The 19,364-nt window shown below is 35.9% G+C and overlaps 2 protein-coding genes across 2 annotated transcripts; one reads left to right on the top strand and one right to left on the bottom strand.

The window, feature by feature from the left end:
- Positions 1 to 1,215: 1,215 nt before the first annotated feature.
- Positions 1,216 to 12,275, bottom strand: LOC117416657 (neuroserpin). Its single transcript, XM_034027967.3, has 9 exons — positions 12,023 to 12,275; positions 6,767 to 7,036; positions 5,852 to 6,082; positions 5,263 to 5,457; positions 3,831 to 4,035; positions 3,166 to 3,263; positions 2,543 to 2,629; positions 2,315 to 2,404; positions 1,216 to 1,687 (listed from the first exon to the last, which is right to left on the bottom strand). The coding sequence occupies exons 2-9, from the start codon at positions 7,014 to 7,016 to the stop codon at positions 1,611 to 1,613; spliced, it is 1,233 nt and encodes a 410-aa protein (XP_033883858.2). The 5' UTR covers positions 7,017 to 7,036; positions 12,023 to 12,275; the 3' UTR covers positions 1,216 to 1,610.
- A 296-nt stretch (positions 12,276 to 12,571) lies between these two features.
- Positions 12,572 to 19,344, top strand: pdcd10a (programmed cell death 10a). Its single transcript, XM_034028082.3, has 8 exons — positions 12,572 to 12,675; positions 14,013 to 14,222; positions 15,284 to 15,337; positions 16,810 to 16,927; positions 17,306 to 17,432; positions 18,060 to 18,138; positions 18,388 to 18,470; positions 18,863 to 19,344. Exons 2-8 carry the CDS (start codon positions 14,133 to 14,135, stop codon positions 18,942 to 18,944), a joined length of 633 nt encoding a protein of 210 aa, XP_033883973.1. The 5' UTR covers positions 12,572 to 12,675; positions 14,013 to 14,132; the 3' UTR covers positions 18,945 to 19,344.
- The last annotated feature ends 20 nt before the right edge of the window (positions 19,345 to 19,364 follow it).

Genomic DNA, 19,364 nt, shown 5'->3' with positions numbered 1-19,364 from the left:
CCATGACAGTAACATTCATTGCATTGTGTACTTTTGTTTCAGGGGCTGGTTAATTGAACAGATTGTGAAAATCACACTATACAATATACAGAAAATACTCTACTCTTTTATTGTCAGATCTTCAGAGGTTGAGGTTAATAATGTAATACTTATTTATTTTTAAGATGTACACCCTGGGGTTTATTCAGTTGATCTATATAGGCGATATAATGCTGCACTTGAAGTAATAAAAATAGTACAATAAATAATAAATAAACTTGGCAAAAAATAAAATAAATACAAAATTTGGTTTTCACCAAGTCCCCTTCATTAAATTATTTAAAAACAGCAGTAATCAGATCTGCAGAATATTACATTTATTGAAGTATATAATGATAATAAACTTCTTTAACATACAGAGTTGCAGAGAGAAACGACAGCTTTTGCAGTAAAGGAATAAAGAGGTAACACTTAGCGTAAATCTGTGCAAAGCCAGATGGTTATGGATGAAATTTAATGCATGCAAGTCTCAAGCAGAATGGGATAGCTGGGAATACGACTATGTGCACAGCAGACACTTTTTCACAAGCAGCTTTGTCCAAGCTCTGATGCTAACAGAGATTAGAAGATATGTTGCACATAATTCATAACACCTAATGCTTTTAATGACACAAAAAGATGATTTACTATATTGGACACTAATATGGTCCTGTAAAACCAGCTTTACAGTAAATGCAGATATTGCAGGGAGCCTCGTTCAGTTGTTGAGTGATATATTACTTATATGAAATGTATCATCATTGTATTCATTTAGTTTATGCTGGGATCCATCTACATTGATATATTCTTCAAACATTCAGCAGCTGTTTTACATACCGTAGAATAAATGAAATGCTACTATCTATCTTGTTTTGGTGTGCACATACCTGCCAAGATTATGTTCTGTATGTGTTTGTTCAGAAAAAAGTTTATTTTTTAGATTTTTTTAAGCCTCTGTAATAACAAATTAAGTAAATATAAATAAGAGATTTCATGAACCTCAAGACATTTTTATTTTTTTTAAATATCTGTACACATTTGCATTCTGTTCTGTACATCGGAACCAGAGTCTAACCATTTCCATGTTAAAAATCTGCAGCCCAGATGTTTATGACATTTCAGCCTCTGTGTACACATGCACATTAACAAAAGCATCACTGAAACATTAGTATATTACTTAAAACAGGTTAACACATATTTCTATTAAATTTCTTTATTTCTCATGTAATTACAATACTGCACACAGCGCTTGGCAATAAATATCTACTGTTCTTTTTTAATACAGAATACAAACAGCTAATTGTAAACACGTTATGATTTTATATTTAACAAACCCACACCTGTTATACCAAAGCAAAGCATAAGAAGGCCAATGGATTATGGAAGAAGCCTTTATAAGTATCTTTCCCATGGAAAAAATAAAAACATTCTATTTCTTGTTCTATATATTCAGCAGCAATGCAGTACGATAACTGCTCTTAATGGCTAAAGCTGAAGCATTAAAATACTGGACCTATTAAATGTTATAGACACACAGTAACAACCGAGCAATGACTTACAAACCGATTGCCACACTGACACAATCAGATCAATTACAGAGCGTCAAAGTCGTGAACATTTGCATCAATCACCTCAGGGTTCATAACCCTTCCCATGAAAAGGATGGCACCTGGAAAAAAAAAATATATATATATATTTTTTTATATTAGTTTAGGTACAAGCAGCACACAAGGGGGTAGATATAAGTATAATTGCAGTGCAAATAACTGCAGATGCAAAATTAAAATTGCATTGCGGCCAGGCAATTATTTTGCACTATGTAAGGTCAGACAAAAGGCAGCAAAGTCCTCTTGGCACACGGAAAAGAAAAGTTTTCTGAGAAGAAGCTGAGAGTGCTTATGGCTCAGGTCACTCAGCATGAAACAGAGTTGTTTGGAAAAGCCATCAGTCATGCTAGTAGTCTTAGGAAATGATATGTATTCGCCTGACCTTTTAAGCATGACATCCAGAAATGTGCCTAGCACTCTGGAAAAGGTGGATTGGGCTATCTCTCCAGACATTCCAACTGTGGTCTGAAAGGAACCAGAGGCTAAGTACTGCAGAGAACACAGCACTTTCACATGTGCAGGGATAGCGGTCCCTAGATTGACTCTGGGGTCTATCTCATCCTTCCATCTACCCCAGTGTGTACTATTCTCACTAGACCCTGTTCAAAACAAAGTGTTGTTTGATTCATGCATCTTGCAGTTCACATTGAAGCACACGTGTTGAAAGCAGAAGTTCCAATGCCTCTCACCTGTCTTTCTGTTTCTTACGACGAAGAAGAATGGGTGGTCTGCCATTACTTGTGGATACAGTATTAATGTCCTTGTAAGTGCAATCATCCCTACAAGACAAAAAGCAGAAACACAATGAAAATTGTTGTTGGAAAGGTAGATGATCTCTTCTATATGAAATGTATGTGAACCTAAATGCAAACAATTATGGTTTGTACAACGCTGTCGTCCGATTCAGAGAATTGTACCTGAAGCAGCGGCAGCTTCTGCCCCTTCTTCAGTTACTTCGAGATAAGCCTTTTGAACTGCTTTTCCAATGAAGAGATCCTTTCCGTCTGGAACACAGGGTCAAACATGTGATACAGTACATGCACAGGGACAGATGTGGTACAGTACATTAAATGCCACTAGGCACAGTAGGAGATACATGGTGCGGTTACAGTGGCTGTTTTAATTAAGCAGTGCCAATAATGAAGAATGGAGTATTGATTAGGTAGAGTAGTTAAAAGTCCAAAGGCATTGCTATTTATTTCTGTATTATTTACACAGTTTTCTCCTCTCTACCCCCCTCCAACAGCCAAATGAGAATGTGTGATTAATTAACAGGTATTGTAATTCCATAACTAGATACTGTAGTTAAAAAAAAAGTTAATACATTGTTAATTTAAATTCAACAGCACAGATTTGTTTTCCAAATAAGACGGGGCAAAATAAACAATTAAATGATTTTTTTTTTTTTTTTTTTTCACTACTGTATTATTTTCATTTAACAGACTAGGTTTGGGATGTACGTATAGGTTTGATGAACCTGAACTACTACAACTGAAAATAGGAAAAGTAAAAAAAAAAAGGATAAAAAAAACAAACTTACCAGTCATAGCGGAGAGATCTGCATCTTTCGTAAACATTTTCTTTACACCAAGATCCTGCAAACTTTCTTTTAAATCAATCTTCTGTTCTATTTTGAACCTGCCAACATAAATCAGCTACTGTGAATCACTAGGTGGAATAAGTGCCCTTTATCCAGCACCCTATAGACCTCATTATGCACCTTTAATGTGACCTGCACTAATCACTCCTGCACTCCTACACACACACACACTTTCTTTTGCCCTTCAGGGGCGCTGATTCTTATCTTTTACATTCCAGTGACAGCTATGACAAGTTATCAATTCTGGAAGCACCTAAAATTAATGAAACTACAGTTACAGCCCAGAAGGACCAGCCTGCTAACTAGAAAACTAGACTACAGGCATCAAAAGTAAAGAAATCTGTTTGTTACATTAATTTTTTTTTTTTGGAATAAACATGCAACTTGTTTGAATACAGTGTCTGATTTCAAAAGATTGTGAAAAAACAGAACTTATTTGACAGGTAATGAGATAGACTTAAAACACCTCAGCAAATACATATTTTTTGCTAAGCTCGCTAGAGGGAGTAATTATGCCATCTAGTGAGAGCTGAAGGAACTACATCTGATGCAGTGGAAACAAAAAAATAAATAAAAAAAATACATTTCACTGTACTGTATCTCACCTTGGCAAGTACACCTCCACCTTTTGCTTTTTCACAGCACCTGCCCATTCCTCAATGAGTTGGGCTTTAATTATGGGCTCCAGTGTGGCTAAAGGCACTTCTTGCCTGGGTAGAACTATCATCATACTCATCTCCTCTCCTTCATATGGCATCTCCAACACTTGATAAACCCCTCCGGCTTCTGAAGTACCATCGCTGAACTCACCTACAGATGGAAGAATATAGACAAGGTCACTGGTTATATCTGCATTTTACAGTCAACACTGGGAAATTCATTAAAAGAGCTTATCCGCTCCAGCCAGGCTTACAGTAACCATGTTCAGCTCGACCTCTCTGTAGGAACTGGATTACTATGTAAGGTAGCTCTCTGTAGGAACTTTATTACTATGCAAGGTTCATCAGAACCATACTTGTCTTCCCGTCAGCTGTCCTTGCTGTTAATGCTACGGCAGAGATGCTATCAGAAGCCCTGCTGTGTTTCTGAAATAGATCCAAATTAAAACAGCACAGAATTCTCAGCATAGGCAACAAGTGCGACAGTACTGATCTTGTATTTAAAAATATATAAAATAAAAAGTGAATCTTAAGTAGTTAAAGATATATACAACTTTAAATTAAGATTCATTTTATGTACTGGTAAGAGTACTGTGTGTCAGTTTGTTCCTTGCTTGTTTTTTACAATAGCTTTATAGTAATTAGTCTAAAAAGTTGAGGAGTAAAATCGTTTTTGCATGTGACTATCTTGGCAAAGGTTCAGATCTGACCTATCCTAATCACTGGCCTGGTTAAATGGCTGATTATGTATTCTGTGACACTGACACATTCAGTAAACATCCAGCTCAGTCACAGGCAATGTGTTACATATTCAAACACTATTTATTTATTTTTAGGCTCAGCTCAACGCTACCACCCCGGCGCTGACTCGGGAGGGCGAAGACGAACACACGCTGTCCTTCGAAGCGGGTGCCATCAGCCGACCGCTTTTTTTCACACTGCGGACTCACCATGCAGCCACCCAAGAGCGACAGCGTCGGAAGACAACGCAGCTCACGGGCAGCTTACAGGCAAGCCTGCAGGCGCCCGACCAGACTACACCTACATTTTTTATAGTTGTGGATGCAAAATAAAAATAATACAATAAAGCCACAAACAAATGGAGTGTAAATAAAGAAAGCCCACACAACTCAGGGCCTGTGCACATCATACATGTCGAATTATTGTCATTCTTGAAGACTGCTTAACATAAAGTTGCTAGCACAGTAGTTTGACAAGGCTTGTTTCTTCACCATTTATTATATGGCAGTGTGGACAGATCAAAATATCTGATATATGGAAAATGGCAGAACTATTAGTACCACGGTCATCTACCGTGTGGCAGTGCCCTCTGATAGAGCGTCCTGATTGGTGGATGAAAGTTCCAAGGTTTGCCCACCATAGTAAAAATCTCCCTGTTGGTACATCATGAGAATCTGCACTTCGTTCCCATCATCTTTAGTGAAGGAGAAAGTGCGCGTGTGCTCTGGGCGGAACTGGTTCTTCCAGTTTCCTCGAAAATAGATGGCATTGATAAGGGCCAGCCGAGAGACGCTGCTGAAGTCATCGGCCGATACAAGATCATGGATTTTGTCTGTGGATAAAAAGACAAAGATGGAGTCTTACTGAAACGTGCCTTTGCCACCATTTATATTATATAAAAATACAGATGCAAAAGCCATGCATAATTTCATTTTTTGGGGGGGATTTCAATAAAAAAATATTAGGGTCTAAACAGCTGTTGATAAATGCAGCTACAGTTTGGATCATTAAAATAGGGCCTGTGAGTCTCTCTGGTGTATTTACTGTGCGTCTGTAAGAATATGTTAAACCCCACAGATGGTCCTATTTTAATGATTTAAACAATGCTGTTATTTTTAGACCTACCTCTTTTTAGATCAAGTGAATAGACCCCAATTTCTGTTGAGATTTGTAGTTAAATTGAACATTTCCTGCAATTTTTAAAGATACAGAATAATAAAACTTACTCTCCGTTTGATTTTCCACCCACTTGTTTATACGATCAGCCACAGCAGCAGACTGACTGAAATCCACAGTTTCAATTTCTGCACGGAAGTATTTCTTCATCATGTGCACGAAGTTTTCATTAAAGTGGACACCGTTTTGTAGAAAGAGCGAGTTGGCCAGTTTAACCACATACTGACTTTCGTCTACCATCAAGGACTGAGTGAGATTCTTCAGCAAAAGGAACTCATCCCCTGTATTGTGAATAAGCAACAAGCATTAGATCCATTAAATCATTTACTATTCAACATATGGTTATAAAGATACAAAATAATAGTACTCCCCCCCCCCCCCATGAACTTCCATATGATACATACATCTCACATGTGCAACTTAAAAAGAAAACACACTTTATAAGTTATATCTGTTACCATAATAGGATAAAGAAGCTCAGTTTGCATGGCCTATATTCAGATAGTCTTGCACTTCCTACTAGGCAATTTCACCTGGGTAATACAATTGTCCCCACCCCTTCAATGCCTTCTTACCCTGTCATTAATCCACCAGCAGCTTCCACTAATAATGGACAAGCTCACCCCAAAGTGTAATAGGACTACCTAAAAGTAAGGCATGCAATTTGCCAGCTTTCTTTAAACTTGTAATATTACCACTGGTAATTATTTAAAAAAAAAATAATACATGTGTGCTATAGCATAGACCTACATGGATGTGCACAGCAAGTAGGATATATGGAGATACTTCAAGGTATCAATATTTAAAAGTGAGAAATGCTACTGCTGCCAGTTTATTTTCAAACATACAAGCCTAATTGAAATAGTACTGTACTGTACGTTTTAGCCTTGGTTTGTGAGCTGAGGGAGAATGACAACACACTGCCAGGCATACTGGGTCTTATTTATCATTTATACAGTACTCACCGCCCTTCAAGTGGCCATAGCCCATTACTTGTCTTATTTCTTTTAAAGTTGAACCTCGGGCCCCAAGCTCAACCATTCCCAGAGCCACCGCAATGCTTAGCGGGGAATAGATAATATTTTCTTCATTTCCTGCAGACTGCAGTTGGTGGTACAGGTTCACAGAAAACTCTGCAATGGTTTCATCTTGAAAATCAGTTTTCACAGGCAGTTCTTGCAATGAAAGTAGCGTCAAGATTCCAAGTAAAAGCATGACTCAGGAGACTGAATTCTCTAAATACAACACAAAAACAAAATGAGAAAGGACAGGAAGCGTTCTGCAGTAATTCATGAACACATTAATCCTATGTGGAGTACGGTACTTGAACCATGATAAATGGATCTCTCTCATAGCTGAAGTTAACACAGCTTTATCATCTACATCTTTGGAGAAGACAGGATTAATGTTATGTGCAAAGTAACGTTCTAAATTAAAATTGGAAATGCTCTTTCCTTAATTTCTTTGAAAAATCTGTTATCCAACTAACAGTATAATTTACATTTTTATAGCTTACAGTATCCTGATTAAGGAAATATTGATACAAGAAAGCATTTTACCACTAGTAATGTTCCACTGCTACACTGTTGTACAGTCACTTATACCAAGCCTGTAACCGATTCCAAGGAAATATACTCAGGATCCTCAGTGGTGTAGAAAAATGCCAGGCAGCATTATCAAGTTTCACCTACCAATCCCCTGGTGTGATATTCAACACAACAGGGCTTAGTTCATTAGGAGGCAGACGTTCATTACAAATGCATGAATTGCTTTGTAGTTGATGTGCAGCTTTCCTCTTTACTCTGAGTAACGCTTGTCAAGCAAAACATTTGTTCTTTGTTTTTGTTTAAAGCTCAAACCACAGCACTCTGAACATCACCTAAACTCTCTCTCTTTCTCTCTCACACACACATTAGTTCAACAGGGAATCCACCGAGGTTTGGAATGTGTTCTCTCTTATAACTAGATCAGTTGTGAAAGTTCTTTAGGAAAGGGTTGATTAGAAGACATTCCAGCACAACGATACACTCTGAGTTTTTTTGCATTTCAAGCAATACATTTTAGTTAGTGAAACAATGAGGGTTTGACATGCTTTTCCACATTTTACCATATTTTTTTCTAATGGTTTTTACTGTGCTTTCCCAATACTTTGCTGTATACACAGTTATGCAAAAGCATTCTTGAGCATTTTGTAAATAACAACATGATTTTGACTTTGGGAATAGTTACCCTGCCCACTGGTAACCTTTACAACATGTTCCGCTTTCTTTTGAAAAGGTTGCAAACTGGAAATTAAAACCCAACTGCTGAATCCCTTTGGCTGAACAAATATGCATTCTTAATCCACAACAAGTGAAAAATGATAAGCAGCCTGGCATTTATGTACAAATGTCAAAAACATCGTATTTCTTCTTGAACTACAAAGGCTAATCTGAGAATGGAACATGCATATTGTGTGCTAAGAGTAGTTATCTATGTTTCTTAATATTTAAAACAAGGTTATTTACATCAAATACATTAAATTACATTCCTGTGTTAATCTCCTTGACTACTAAATTGTCATTTATTCCATACAGTGTGTTGGCTAAGAACACAGGAATCAGGTATCTGTGACAGTACAACATATTTAAATGTGTATGGGCAAGGGCAGGCACTGTGAAGCATGATTTCCTGTATGTCTGTGAGAAAAAAGTACCAGGTAGAATCGATCATGCTAATAACACAGGGAGCTAACAGCAGCCACTAAACAAAAGCTCCCTTGAAGTCCCTTCATCGGCTTGCGATTTCCCCACGTCTCCTCCACACGAACTACGGTTCTTTGCAGTTACAGCAGTTCTTTCACTGATGCTGGCACATCTCTGTGTGAGATGCATAACCCAAACACTCTGTAACCCTGCTTCTGAAGTGTAGCAGCTCTGAAAATCCATAGTCTGATTAGAAACACAGTTTGGATGTGGCTCCATATACCAACCCCACAGTGGTAAACATGGGTAAATCAGGGTTGACCTTTTTGAAGATCACAGTAGAACCATACAAAAAAATGGTTTAAACATTAAACAGATATTACACCACAGGTCTTTTCGCCATCCCTTGTTTTTATTAAATCTAAAACTCTGCGTCCTGCTTTTTGTCAGGAACAATCTTAATAGATGTAACCAATATTAAAAGAAGGCCTGTCTGTGGGCTAGTTTGCTGTACGCTGATTTCATGCCCAACTGACAACAACAGCTGAACACTACCATATAGAGCTGTCAACTGCAATCAATACAATATCTGCAGCAAGGGCACAGGATTAACAAGCGTGCAGTTTGTTGAAGGGATTATGCGATAGTCATGGTTTTACTGATGCAACATGGGATGACCTGCCATCCATGGAGTGCAGAGACAAATGTGTCTCTGGTATCAAGGTGTTAATTCAAATCACAGGCAGCAATATACAATCGAATAAAAGCCACAGATAAAACAATGTATTTTAGATGGTTGTGAGGCTGTGGAAGAAGGTGTGGTACAAAGGCAATACATTCACTTAAAACTGAAATTGAATTCAGTAATATTTTTATTATTTCAGTTTTTGGGAAAGAACCATTCTGCATCACTCTGCATTAAAAAAAAAAAAAAAAAAAAAAATGGTATCATTGTTTTTCTAAATGCATTTTATTTTTACCTCCAAGTTTACTGCTGAAAGGCCAGTGTATTTGTACAATGTTTAACAATCCTCCTAACATCCTGCTTGGGAAATAGACAATAGGTTTTAATTGGGCATGCTCCTGCACATGATTGTCCTAGGCAGACCAGAAATGGTTACGTTACGTTACGATTTCATTTCAGATGTTAATTCTGGCTTGTCTATCAGAATTACAGCATTCTACACTCTTCTTACTTTCAATTTAAACCACTGCACACTGTTGCTTAGACACGGGCTGAATAATAAAGATCACATTGCATCGGTTTAGAAATCCCTTTCCATTAGCATTGTATGGCATTTTCATTGCGTCTGTATTTACATATACAGCAGTAACAAGTATGATGTAACTTTGGGGACATACCGCGCATTGGCTTTCAGAATAGAATCTGCATGATTTAGCATAAATTACAAGAGTACTGTTGGAATGACTGATCTCCCAGTTTAAGACATTGAGGTTTAGGGATTTTGGCCTGCCTCACTGTGGAGTGTTTACCATTCTGTCTTTACTATATGACAGGCTAGAAGAACCACCATGCTGTAGCGTTCTGAAGAGGGGTTTTAATTACCTCTTGGCCTACCTCTATGACCCTGTCATCAGCTCAGTTATAATAACCCATGCCACTCCCAAACACTAGCCCTTTATACAGAACAAAACATGCCCAAACTACGCTTGCCCATCTTAGATAATTGTTATGCAAATAGAATGCTTGACAATTATTCTAAATATTAAATGCTGCAGACAACTTTCAGGTCAGTGATCAAGACAACATATCTGACAGACTTTCACGGAAGGCTGATAGTAGGTGCTCAGTTGGCAGGTGCTTCCATAACAAAGAAGTTAAACAAGGAATGGTCCCAGCTGTCCGCCAATCTCCAACTTCTCTTAAAGCAGGGGTTCATTGAGGTCACATCTCTCTCCAGAGCAATTTACACCTTGTCACGTCGAATCAGTGCAATGCCAGCTGTTCATCACAATCTAGTTCTATTTTTTTGTCCGACACCTGCATCAGTGGCTGACACATTAACATTCCCTGTGACATGTCGGACTTTCATACCTGAGCTTACTCTAGCTGTTCATTGTCATTATAATGACTATTTATGCTTGTCCCGTTCAAATCCTCCCACACAGATTATCTACTCCATTGCTATAGATAATCACTGGACTTGTCCCAGTACCTGCAACTTCTGAAACCCAGAATGCAAAACAGCCTAGAGAATGCCTTATTCATGAACTATGACAATCAAGATTGCACAAGAAAACTGCAAAGCATCTCCTTTTATTAATTCACTAAAGAAACAAGCAGCATACCAACCATTCTTGTCCTTTTAAAAGTGCTCAAGGACAAATAAAAAACACTGTGCACAACGCATAAACTACAATAGATACAGTTCTTTAGAAAGTAAAATATGCACCACGTGGGGTTAAAATAGCTTTTAGAATAGTCTGTCAAATGTTTTTTGCTCAGTAAAAAGTGAATTTCTATATTTTGCTTTAGTCAATTGTTAAAATTATGTTGTATTATTTGTAACTGGCAACAGGCCCAGCTAAAAACTATATTACATATCTCAAGAAAATACATTTTAAAATCACTGTTGAGTATTGTGGCTTAATGTAGATTTGGTTGTATTCAGACTACAAGCATTGTTTTAACTAATCATTTTACCTGTATCTTACTTTAATCATGTCATTGAAGATAGTACAAACTCATGGGTGTATCTGTTTGTGAGCTGTTCAGTTTCTGGGCATATGCACACTACAAGAAGAAGCTTTTTTGTTCTTGAGACAATTTTGATGTTAAACACCTTTTTTTGCCAAAAGGTGCAAAGCAAGTACAATCAAAATGCAGTAGAACTGATGTTCTGATTAAACATCAAATGTTTCATGATTACAAATATAATGTGTTTTTCATTCTGGATAAACCTAATTTTTTAAAAATGTTACACATTACATTAGATCTAGTATTACTGTAGTACCTGGGAAAACAAATTACCTGTATTAACATTTTCTTTTAGTGCAAACATTCTCATTTTGAAAAGGCTTAATCTACAAAAAAGTGTTCAATTACTCCAAATCGAACAGTATTTCAATTGAGACAATTATGCGTGACGCATTAATACTACTAGTACGACTAATACTAATGCATATGGCATATTAGCTAAATAACATGCATACAGATTGCATATAAAATCAGTGCTACGGAAATAAACACACGAACTTTTCCCACGGGACACACGAGAAAAGAACGAAGAACGCTAGATGGCTCACCGTCAGTTTCTTGGCAACTGCCAAAATACATTTAGACTCATACACTGCTGTACAATAAAATAATAATAATAATAATAATAATAATAATAATAATAATAATAATAATAATAATAATAATAATAATAACTTAACATTCCTAATATATTGCAATCCAGACTGTCGTAGGAAAGTTATCCTTACACATTATGCATGTACATTACCATTTAGGCAAAGACAGGATGAATACATATGTTATCTTATAACATAATGTATTAAAATCTCATTCCTTACCAGGTGCTAGTTCTGCAAGGGATGCTATAATACTCCGCCTCTCTGCTGAATTCTCCTCTCTGGTCCGACGCCGCGGCAGGTTTAGACTTACATATTTGTACAGTAGACTCTGCCCACCTCCCTTCCGATTGGCTCTTTTCAGTGTTATCACTTCCAAGCACATTACAATCCTAAAATAAAAAAGTCTTTCTTCTTCGTGTCAACATTTTAAGATATAACAATTTGTCTCGGACATTCAATAGGTACTGTGTGATCCATTTTTGGGTAAAGAAATTAACGTATTTTACCAAAAAAACGCAATTTTTATTTCATGAATACGCATTTCGGATTGAATTATTGGCTGAAAGTGGTGCCAATTACTGGCATTACATTGTCCAAGAACCTCGAACCATTTGTAGTTCTTTGACCGCAACAAGTCTACCCGTTTGAGTTTTGACAGGAAATTCAAAAGACTACAATTCCTACTTACAAGGATGTGGACTTGGAATAGTGAATGCTGATTGGTTGATATATGCACAACCTCGCCTAAACTCTCTGCGCAGCTGTTTAATACAGAAAACTTCCGTTCAAAAAAAAAAAAAAAAAAAAAAAAAAAAACCAACCGTGAGGAAGACTTTTCGGATTTCGGTTAGTGGAAACGGAAAGGGAAACAGGTATGTATGATAAACACGGTTGTATTACATTATACCTTTTAAAATGTAAGTATATGGCAGTTGTGTCTAGCACAAAAAGGATCACGCGGATGTGATTACACGACTCCTCTTATAAACAGTAATCTTGCTATTAGCTCATACTGTCTGTTCAATGTTTCCTGATAGTACATTTTCCAAACTCGTTACAGCAGAGGTTTTGCGCAGCCTCATCGTGAAGCTATAGGTGCAAGTGTATAAATATACGGTGAGAATTGCAGAATAGGCCTCATTCCGGCCTGTTGGTGGTGGTTACGGAACTCGGTTACAAAGGTGTCCGACGACCAATCCCTGTCAGCCGGGGGCTAATCCGCACCTGCTGCTATGTTGCAGCAGAAATATTATATACCGCACAGGCCTCGGTGTACAAGGAAATAAGTGTTTTTACAATTTCTTTGAAAGTATTAACAGCGTTTCTGGGTATATAAAGATACAATATCTGGTCGTTTGTCAATGTATATGTCATTTTAAAGTTTTGAATCTCTGAACAGGATACACTGCGGTACAATCTTGTAATGATTTACACATTGTTCTTTTTCAGATTTTGTCCAACACTGTACGTAGGCAATTCTGAAGCAATACCTCATCAATAATACAAGTAGACGTTAGGCTACATATCGGATTATGTAGTTGTTTAAACTACTGTAGTTTTGGAATTACTATATCCTATATTAATTTGTCCTAATACGCATTTTTTATAGCATATATACCGTTCAAAACAATAGGTACCTTCAGTTTGAGTCAACTAGAAATACAGTACAATTTACACAGAAGTTGCATAATTTTCAAATATCAGAATACTATATATATATATATATATATATATATATATATATATATATATATATATATATAAGGTAGATCCTTCACTACAATAAAGAATGCCTGAAGTAGTCGCCAGGCATAGGTGGAGATGAGTCTCTAAGTTGTATGTAGTATACGCAGCCATTGGGGAAATTCAGCTCTAAAATCACTTATGATTATCTTTGGGCTTTGTTTATGCCTATACCCTCTCCCTTAGTTTTGTCCTTTCAACACTTCAAAGCAGGGTGGATCACGCTCAGTTTTCTATTAACTGCAGTTATTAATGTTTAAAACACGCCAGTGTGTATCCTAAAAGTATCCACTCTATTATATGAAAGAACAGATCTGGCTGTTTCTGTTCAGTTACACCTCACTGTCCAGTGTGAAACTCAACTTTGTAAAAGCAACCCATGATCTTTTACATATTTCCAGTTGCTAGGACGGTTGTGAATCACACGTAGTTATCTGAACCTAACCTAGTTTTCTTACTGTTTCAGGAAAGCTGCATTGTTTGCACGTGTATGTTTTCTTGGACTCTATCCTAGTAACAGTGCAGTGAATGAAGTGTTGCCTGCTTCTGTAGCACTTTTTCACCAAAAGTGGGCCTTTAGACGAGGATGACAATGGAAGAGTTGAAGAATGAAGCAGAGACAACCTCAATGGTTTCCATGCCACTCTATGCAGTCATGTACCCAGTCTTCAATGAGGTACCTGATTTTTAAATTGTCCTTAAATTGAGAACACTTTGCCACTTATGTCAGGAAATCTTTTTGTAATTGTATATGAATCAAAATATGTTCTAGAATGTGACCTAATTAATTCACAGTACATTCTAAAGTGGGTCAACACTAGAGCTGTTTTGGAAGTGTAAACAACTTGCTCGGGTGATTCAAGTTGTCTGCAATATGAACTTCCCACTACAGGAAGTCAAGTGGTGGGTGTGGGGATAGCGTAGATGGTGCTGGTAGTAGCAACTTGGTTATACAATTTTAATGCAGCTAGGTGCTCAACAGTTGTGTTTAGCCTCGTAGGAATATCATATTTATTTCTATTTTGAAAATATATTAAAATGAGTTATGTTCTACTTTAGTTAAAGTTTTACATAGGTCTGAGATAAATGGCTCTACACACACTAAATAACTGCTCTAAATGCAAGCCTGACTTTGGCATAGTTAACAGATCTGATTCGGTTGACTTTGTAATGCAAATTAATTGGCTGTCTGCTTTGATCATCAGTGTCCTATATTTGAGCAGCATAGCAATGCACTAATCCAGGTATTTATATTCCCATTGAATACCACAGCACACACAAGATAAATGTAGTATCTTTCCCATCTGTATGCAGTAGAAGCCACAAACAGTTATGGGATTTTGATTGTGTCCCAGCACTGTTGTTTATAATGGTGCACACAATATTTTTTTCACTTCGATCACACTGGATGTTAATGAATCACTGATTAACCTGTGTACTTTTTTATTTAAAAAAAAAAAAAAAAGGTTGATGCAGGTAGAAGCAGTTAAATGAATTTCCTTGCTGGAAAAATTATGGGCACCCCAAAATAAGTTGTATGTTCTGTATTGTATTATTTGTCTTATGAGTTGACTTACAATGGTTACAAAATAAAGTACAGTCTTGTACGGTAGGTTTTATAGTAAAGTTATATTGCTGGAAATTGCAAGCATATTTTGTAAGCGTTTTGAAGTGTTTTTCATTAGTTTTTAATCCAACCCCCAATTCTCTGCTTACTGTGTCTGATATTTATTGCAGCTGGAGAGAGTAAATTTATCCGCAGCACAGACTCTGAGGGCAGCCTTCATTAAGGTAAGTGGCTAACTTACTGTAATGTATTTTAAACAAGTTCGACCAAAAACAAAATTGAATGTCCTTTTGAAGATTGTATAACATTTCTAGCTTCTAATGATGATTGTTTTTGTTAGTAGCCTTTTGAGCTGCATTGTGTAATGTGCTCCCTAAAGAATTCAGGGGGTTATTGGTTATTGTGGCTTTTAAAACAATTTATAAAATGTCTTCTAAAGTAGCATGTGCAAAAAGTTTCAGCTATAGCAAGCTGTGATATAATATATATACACACACACACACACATAGTATAATAAACCTCATATCGTTTAACGTTATTGAAAAATGAGATCTTAGATCCGTGGTAAAATGTATGTGGAAAGTAGGGGTGCACTAAAAGATTTTTTTGGCTGATCTACCCATATTGGCTAATACCGATTAATAGATAGTACAGGTAAGCCATTGTAAACTACTAGAACAAGATATAGAGCCTATATATAAATTGTTTTATAATTCTACATTTTAAAAATTGAACAGATATCAGTTACTTGTTGTATTTGACAAATGAACATGTATTGTTTACTTCATTTACTTCAGAAAATGAATACAAAGAATAATGTCGTATTATACTGTGTGCTTGGCAGCAATTTATACATTTGTTTTACAACAGTCACACAAAAATAACATTTTATATTTGTACTAGTAAAAACACTTCTGTAGAAGAAAATATATGATGTGACTAACTTTTATAGCCACTTGCTGTCAAATATTGCATATATAACTTATACCTATACTGTAAAGTAGAAAAGAGAAATGTAGCCTACGCAATGTAAACTACACCAGTGTTTGTTATTCTTATTTTAAGCATACACTGCTTAAAAATGCAGCACAACTTAAATTGTTCACTTAATCAAAAAAAGATGTCATAATACATTTCCGGTTATAAAATTCAGTCAAACTTGAATTTGTTACTTAACAAAAGACAGCACAATAATCAGTTTGCTTCAAAATGTCGCTGAATACACCCACAGTCAATGCAGATTAAGCAAGATATACAAATGACAAAAGGTAATTTTGAAGTACATTGTATAATAATATTATTATTATTATTATTATTATTATTATTATTATTATTATTAATAATTAAAACCATTAATGTTATTTAGGATTCAACCTAAATTAAAAGAAAAAAAAGCGCATCAGAATAATAAACATAATAAACATTTCTTTCTGTGCTGGAAGAAATTCAGACATGAATATCAATGAATATTATAGGTTAAAATAACAAAAACTGCCGATAGCTGATTATGTTTTTTTTTTTTTTCCCCTTATCGTTGCCATGCCGATAGGCTACCAATTATCAGTGCACCCCTAGTGGAAATTTTAAAATAAATAAATCGCCTGCATACCACATTTTATGACAGTATTTGTACTTATGTCTTGCTTCTTCAATATGGGATGAAAGTGACATGTTCTTTTGTTATGTGACTTATCAGGCTGAAAAGGAGAACCCAGGTCTTACACAGGATATTATTGTGAAAATTCTAGAGAAGAAAAACGTGGAGGTGAACTTCACTGAATCTCTACTGCGCATGGCTGCTGATGATGTTGAAGGTTTGTGCTCTGCTTCTTATATGGAGTTTGTTAAACACATGCATGCAAGGCTGTAACTTGCAATAATGTCCTAGATGTAGACTTTGTGTAGAACTGCACAGATGGCGCTATTTCTCTGTAAAAAGGTGTTAGCAGCATTTGCCAGTTCAGTGTTGCAGTTACTAAAACAGCCACTTAAAGTGTACATCAAGTGTGTATGACCAACTGTAAGTAGTATGGCTGGCTTTACATGAATTGGATTACCAGTTCACAGCAAATGGATTTCTTGCATTTAAGTTTTTGTACCTTATATTTGTTGGAGAAGCTTTTGAGGTTGGCCCAAATGTTGGAGTAACTACAGTATGCTTAATTTAACATTACCTGGGTGTTCCATTTTAGAATACATGATTGACAGGTCAGAACAAGAGTTCCAGGACCTGAATGAAAAGGCACGAGCACTGAAACAGATTCTCAGCAAAATACCCGATGAGATTAATGACAGAGTCAGATTTCTCCAGACAATCAAGTAAGTATTGATTTTAAGCCTCGTCCTTGCATAAGACTATATCTGTCATTATTTTATTTTGTTTGAAAGATATTGATCATTCATAGCCTGTACTTGTGAGATTTTTGCTTGGCTTTTAAAAATAAATAAATAAATAAGTTATACAAGAATCATATTTACTGCAGTAGTTTTGTTTTTAAAGATTTATTTTATTTGTCAGTTTTACATAGCTGTTGATGTGAAACAGATTTAAAAACAAAACAAACAAAAAAGAATGTTGCATGTAATGTTTCTTCCCACAGCTATAGTCTGGTATTAATTTTGACAGCTGAGTACACATTAGGTTATACAGTTGCACTACATTAATACAGTAACAACATTTAGTGCCTTGGAGCTTAAAATTACCCAACTTTTTTAATAATTAAGTTTTGCAGTGGCTTCTGTATTATAACATGAGGTTGCTTGCTCTCTTAATGCAGATGAGTTTGGGGCAAGCCATAAGAGAGTCATTCCAGCTCAAGAGGACCACATTCTGGGAAGCTGTTTTGTTTTAAAGTGTTTCAAGGGCTTAACAAAATACTAATTGATCTTGAGCTTGAATGACACACTGAGTCACTGTATATTTAAACATGTTTCTTTTCTCCGCAGAGACATTGCAAGTGCAATAAAAGAGCTTCTTGACACTGTGAACAATGTCTTTAAGAAATATCAGTATCAAAATCGCAGGGTAAGTATAGCTTTTTTTTTTTTTTTTTTGAAAGAATGTAATTTTGTTTGTGCAGATATATACATTGTGTAAATCAATAGATCTTTCTGCAGGCTTGTGGGCTTTTCAGAATTTTGCTTTCCTTCTGTCATGCAAGGAAATATAAACATGTCATGTAAAGCATAAACATTCCTTTTAACAGACTAATTCTTGAGTATTGAATGTGAGGTATTTTTCATCGGTAAATGTCCCTGTTTTTTTGTTTTTTAGGCACTTGAACACCAAAAGAAGGAGTTTGTAAAGTACTCCAAAAGCTTCAGTGATACACTGAAGACCTATTTCAAAGATGGAAAGTAAGTTATGGTATTTCTTGCTTTTGAAATGTAGGCGTTCCATATGTCTTTGCGGTGGTCTCACATCCGTGTGATCACAGCCTCCTTGCTGAGGTACTGGTCCTCTAATATTTGTTTCTTTGAATTATTGAAGAGTATATAAACAATTAAATATATAACAATATTACAGTTCTGTTCTGATTGAATTAACCACATTTCTGAATGCTTGAATTACAAAATAAGGGAGCATAGTATATTATTTATTAATTATTTAAAGAAAACTAAGAGTGAAAAGAACTTTCATGACCTTACTTGGACAAGAGCCTATAAGCAGTTTAATCGTTTTACTTTACAGTGTGACCACTGATGGGCCTAATACTGACACAATTGCTTTTTTTTGTTTTGTTTTATAGGGCAATAAATGTGTTTGTGAGTGCCAACAGACTAATCCATCAAACCAACTTGATACTGCAGACCTTCAAAACTGTTGCCTAGAATCTTCAATTGTTAGAGGTGTAATTTTTAATGTTGGATAGGACAACCTTTATATGTAAATGTAAAAGTTTTTGACTATAATTTATAAGTCTTGCTTCAAGACTTGAAGCAGGATGTCGAACGGAATTATTGCCAGCTTCCACCATATTTTTGTAAGACTTTATTCTAGCTTAATCATGATCTCACAATGAAGATTCAGCATCACTTTTGCTATTACTATCATTCTATCTAAAAGAAAGCCAAAAGATTTTGCGCCTTAATGTGTCATGTAACATTCCTTATATGAAGTGTAAATATTGGTATTCTGTTTCTGTTTCATTCTAACTTGAGGAAGAAATGCAAGTTATGTATTTAACAATATTTGGTTGCAGATGTTCAATAAATAGTTTACATATGTTAAAATGTTTCATTGGTTTTTGA

This window comes from Acipenser ruthenus, chromosome 12 (assembly GCF_902713425.1).
Source record: "Acipenser ruthenus chromosome 12, fAciRut3.2 maternal haplotype, whole genome shotgun sequence".
NCBI classification, from domain to species: Eukaryota; Metazoa; Chordata; class Actinopteri; order Acipenseriformes; family Acipenseridae; genus Acipenser; species Acipenser ruthenus.
Note: the sequence above shows the minus strand (reverse complement) of the source record. Positions and strands in the feature narration are given on the sequence as shown.

What these genes read in the sequence shown, in the direction of transcription:
- LOC117416657 (XM_034027967.3), bottom strand. Translation starts at nt 7,016, where the DNA reads ATGCTTTTACTTGGAATCTTGACGCTACTTTCATTGCAAGAACTGCCT. An exon ending in AGATCTCTCCGCTATGACTG is followed by an intron (nt 2,630 to 3,165) that starts GTAAGTTTGTTT and finishes CCTGTGTTCCAG; the next exon opens with ACGGAAAGGATCTCTTCATT. An exon ending in CGTAAGAAACAGAAAGACAG is followed by an intron (nt 1,688 to 2,314) that starts GTGAGAGGCATT and finishes TTTTTTTTCCAG; the next exon opens with GTGCCATCCTTTTCATGGGA.
- pdcd10a (XM_034028082.3), top strand. Translation starts at nt 14,133, where the DNA reads ATGACAATGGAAGAGTTGAAGAATGAAGCAGAGACAACCTCAATGGTT. An exon ending in TGTACCCAGTCTTCAATGAG is followed by an intron (nt 14,223 to 15,283) that starts GTACCTGATTTT and finishes TATTTATTGCAG; the next exon opens with CTGGAGAGAGTAAATTTATC. An exon ending in GGCTGCTGATGATGTTGAAG is followed by an intron (nt 16,928 to 17,305) that starts GTTTGTGCTCTG and finishes GTTCCATTTTAG; the next exon opens with AATACATGATTGACAGGTCA.